This window comes from Sapajus apella, unplaced genomic scaffold (assembly GCF_009761245.1).
Source record: "Sapajus apella isolate SASKATOON/1434 unplaced genomic scaffold, GSC_monkey_1.0 scaffold32, whole genome shotgun sequence".
Lineage (NCBI taxonomy): Eukaryota > Metazoa > Chordata > Mammalia > Primates > Cebidae > Sapajus > Sapajus apella.
In genome coordinates, this window is record NW_022436972.1 from 15,004,979 (window position 1) to 15,009,134 (window position 4,156).

General features: G+C 44.3%; 1 protein-coding gene across 1 annotated transcript in view; it reads right to left on the reverse strand.

The window, feature by feature from the left end:
• The window catches only part of SERPINE3 (serpin family E member 3), a 20,491-nt gene extending 19,227 nt beyond the window's left edge, over positions 1–1,264 (reverse strand). Inside the window, 2 exon segments of the mRNA XM_032294349.1 lie at positions 367–638; positions 789–1,264. Coding sequence (XP_032150240.1) covers positions 367–638; positions 789–991 — 475 coding nt within the window. The 5' untranslated portion in view covers positions 992–1,264.
• Positions 1,265–4,156: the final 2,892 nt, after the last annotated feature.

Sequence of the window (4,156 nt, forward strand, 5' to 3'; positions counted from 1 at the left end):
CTAGAGAGAGTGAGTGTGAGTGTGAGCAGGAGGGTGAGCTGGAGAGACTGAGTGTGAGTGTGAGCAAGAGGGTGAGCTGGAGAGTGAGTGTGAGTCGGAGGGTGAGCTGGAGAGAGTGTAAGTGTGAGCAGGAGAGTGAGCTGGAGAGTGAGTGTGTGAGCAGGAGGGTGAGCTAGAGAGTGAGTGTGAGTGTGAGCAGGTGGGTGAGCTGGAGAGACTGAGTGTGAGTATGAGCAAGAGGGTGAGCTGGAGAGTGAGTGTGAGTAGGAGGGTGAGCTGGAGAGAGTGTAAGTGTGAGCAGGAGGGTGAGCTGGAGAGTGAGTGTGTGAGCAGGAGGGTGAGTATGCACGTGGGCAGGCCTCTTACCATGGATGGTGTACCCCAGGGCATCTGCCAGCTGCTGGCCGGTGCTCCCTTCAGCTCCAAACTGCAGGATCTCCAAGGGGAGGGACACACCGGTGGGAGAGATGACAAAGTTCGTGTCATTTCTACATGCAGCCACGCTCTGGTAGAGGCGGAGTGCAAACTCAGTCTTCAGCAACATCATTCCTTCGCGGAGGTGGCCATTTGCTCGGAGGAAGCAAGAGTGAAGGAAGAAGAGGGTGGCCAGGAAAGGCAGCATGGAGGCTGGGGGGTTCCTGCAATTCAAAAGGAAGAGATGCAGGGTAGGCAGGAAGCTGGTAACAAGAGAGGGCCATATCCCACAGAGGACTGAGACCCCCCAGCTCTGTTTTCAGGGACTGGGAATGGCTGAGGGAGACATGAATTGAGCTGTCTTGGTTACCCACCCTGAGGCCCACGTGCCTGGGCTGTAGGGCTGCAATTTCTTGTCTGAGCATGAGAAATACTCACTGTGGTTCTTTGGAAGCCAAACTGTGGGTCTTAAGTTCTGCTTCTGCCACTTACTGGATGTGACTTTGGCAAGGCCCTGGTCAAATCGGAAGAAAAGCATTATGATGGGAAAAGAAATGTACGAGGTAATCCTACTCATTTTTCTGGGTAGTTAGCCAGCTTATGGCTGTGACGTGTCTATCAGGAATAATAAGAAATAATTACTATGTTAAAAAGGACTTCGTACATTTGCAATTAATCATCCTAACAATCATACTAGTATCTGTTATGATATTTCATCTACAAAGAGGATGATTGAAACTTTTAGGCTCAGTGACTCATTTACAGGAGGAAAGAAACAGGGCTGTGACTCAGATCCTGGCCTTCTACGAATAGTATATAAAATTTGAGACTACCTATGTACATTAAAATGTTGATACATGAACTAATTGTACCTCAAATATCAGAATTCTTGTGATTCTGCGTGAGTGGGAGAGTGAGCTGGAGATTCTGCGTGAGTCTCCAGCAAATTAGTCTCTAGAAGTGAATATTTTTACAAAGATAGCTCCTACCACAGAAATGTACTCTTCTAAAGAAGTGAGATCATTAGCTAGAAAATAATGTGAGAAGGGAAAGGCAAAGCAAAAAAAAAAAAAAAAATGTCTTCAATGACCATGCCACACATACGGCCAGCAGCAATTTTTGCTGAGTTGTCTAACTGTGGTATCATACCAGACTGATGTAAGAAGAGGTCCAAAATCACTTCCTGTAGAAGTTTGCAAGCAAGGCCACTAAGCTTGTTGGTGCCTATTTTAGGTAAATGTCCAAGATAGAAAAGCATCCTCTTTTTTTCCAACCCTTCCTCCCTGCAGCCAAGTACAAATGCAGTGCTTGGATGACCTTGGTACATAGTGCGCTCTCTCTCTCTCTCTCTCTCTCTCTCTCTCTGTCTCTGTCTGTCTGTTCTGTCTGTCTGTCTCTCTATCTCTCTGTGCAGCCCAGCCCAGGGTCATTTGAGAAAGCCTTAAGTCCTAGGGTTCTTGCAGCTCCTATAACCTCCCACTTCCAACGAGAACACTCAGCAATCAGACCTTGATGCCCCTGGGCTCCCCATGAACAAATCCCTGTCATGGCTCACCTTGAATGAGCCACTTACTCACAGACTTTTGTATCACTGTTGCACGTTTCCTTGCTTGATTCTGTTCTTGTGGGTCTTCAGCATTCATGTGCTCCCCTTTTAAAAAAGTGGAGCAGAATCTGCTTTGAATCACAAGACAGCACAGAGAGGAAGCTGGCGACCGCCGTCTCTGCCGGCGATGTCTCTACCACTCGGTCCAAATTCCTGGAGCCTGGAGGTCCTGCAGAGAGCCAGGAGAAGCAGCCCAGACCAAGGCAGCAAAGCCCAGATCGGGAACAGAGCAGGGCCATGGGGGGGGAGCCAGCCACACCCGTCAAGCCTTCTTAGGCTTGTGACCTGGTTGTACCAGCAAGGAACCCCTCATCCAGCCCTTTGTCACATTGAGGAATTCCACCGATAACTTTGTTTATTGGGCTTTTGCCGGGTACCAGGTACCTAATGCTTCCCCCCTCCTCCTGTGAAGAAAACAATAAATCAGTCATTGGGCATGACTTAAAACTTTCAGCAAATGAAAATAAATTCTGCAAAAGAGAAAACAGTGCAAGATATGGCACAATCAGTTCAGAGCAAACTGACTTGCATCATTTATTACTAATAAAAGTGAACACACTAATTTATATATGTAACTTGAGCTATTAGTAATCAGGTTCTTCTCAGTAAGTCCAATGACTAATTTGAGAAAGAGACAATGTTGTCAATGAGTAAACACACATTTTTGGAAAATATGGGCAGTTTCTGTCAAAAGTCTGTCCTTGTCATCAATTCAGAATTACATCCATTTCTATTAAGGACTTAGGACTTGTATTAAGTTCAAAATAGATGGTAGCTTATATGTGGTTACAGATTAAAGAAGAACTGAATGCAATAATTATATCGCATAATTACATTAATAATTATCTTTCAGGCACCTGTTAGTGTTAATATTTAAAAACCAATGGACTGTTTTTCACCTGACAACTACCCATACCCCTGTGATCACTGAGTAATTCACTTTAAAGAGTTTTATTGCTGACACCCAAGCCTGGGATAGTTTATACGTCTTAGGATAGTTACAGTTCTACAATTGCTTCACATAAAATATCCCCAAATCTTTACTTTAGATTCAATGCCTTGGACTCTGAGCCATAGTATGAAAGGGAAATAAACATGTCTAACTTATTTTATAGCACCCAGAGAGGGCATATCATTTATTCATCTGTCCATCTATTCATTCATCCATATATCCATTTGTCCATTCATCCGTCCATCCGCCCATTCGTCCATCCATCCATCCATCCATCCATCCATCCATCCAACAAATATCTCTTGATCGTCTGCTTGGTCACAAATCACTGTGCTCCTAGGTTCTGGGCATATGGCAGTGAACTAGTAACCTGGGCTCAGCTCCTATGGGACTCCGAGTCTTGCTGGCTGCCTGTATATTTTAGATGTTGATGCTGATGGAGCAACAGTAACTTGTGAGGGCTGCCTTGTCACATTGTGAGCTCCCTGTAGCAGGAATTCAGGGGGAAATAGCTGATTCACTATTTGCCAGTAGTAGCAGTGGAGAGAAGCTTATAAAAAGATTTCCCAAATTGAAAAAAAGGCTGTTTGTGTAATTTCTATAAACATTTCTTTCTAACTCTATGAATATACCATTCTAACTTGCTTTTAAGAAGCATCTTTTGGGGAAAATGCTAGGGAAATTTAACATACAGGGGATATTTTCTATGTAGGCTAAACATTTCAAAGTGTGAATGAATTAAGCATTAACTGCAAGTGATTTTTCTTCTGTGTACTCAGCCTTGAACTTGGGTAAGTCACTGTGGCCTCTGGCCATTTAAGCAGAGATTATCATGTTTATGTCTATATTGCTGGGATAGATGTTTGTTATACTGCTAAGTGAGGCTCCGTTCTCGGAGACATTTAATGGTAATTATAACAACATATATAGTGAACATTATTGAGCACTTAGTGTGTTCCAGCTACACTATTAGACCCTGTCCATTCACAATTGCAATGAATCCTCACAGTAATCCTGTGAGGAATGTACTGTCATTCCCATTTTGCAGATGAAGAAACTAAGTCAGAAGAGCTTAAGTTCTCGCCTAAGTTCCCACCAGACCAAGCTGGAGTTTGAACCTGGGGCCACCTTGATGCTAAGGCTCATCACATTGTTGGTGCTCTCAGGAGCCAAGGGATGGGGTC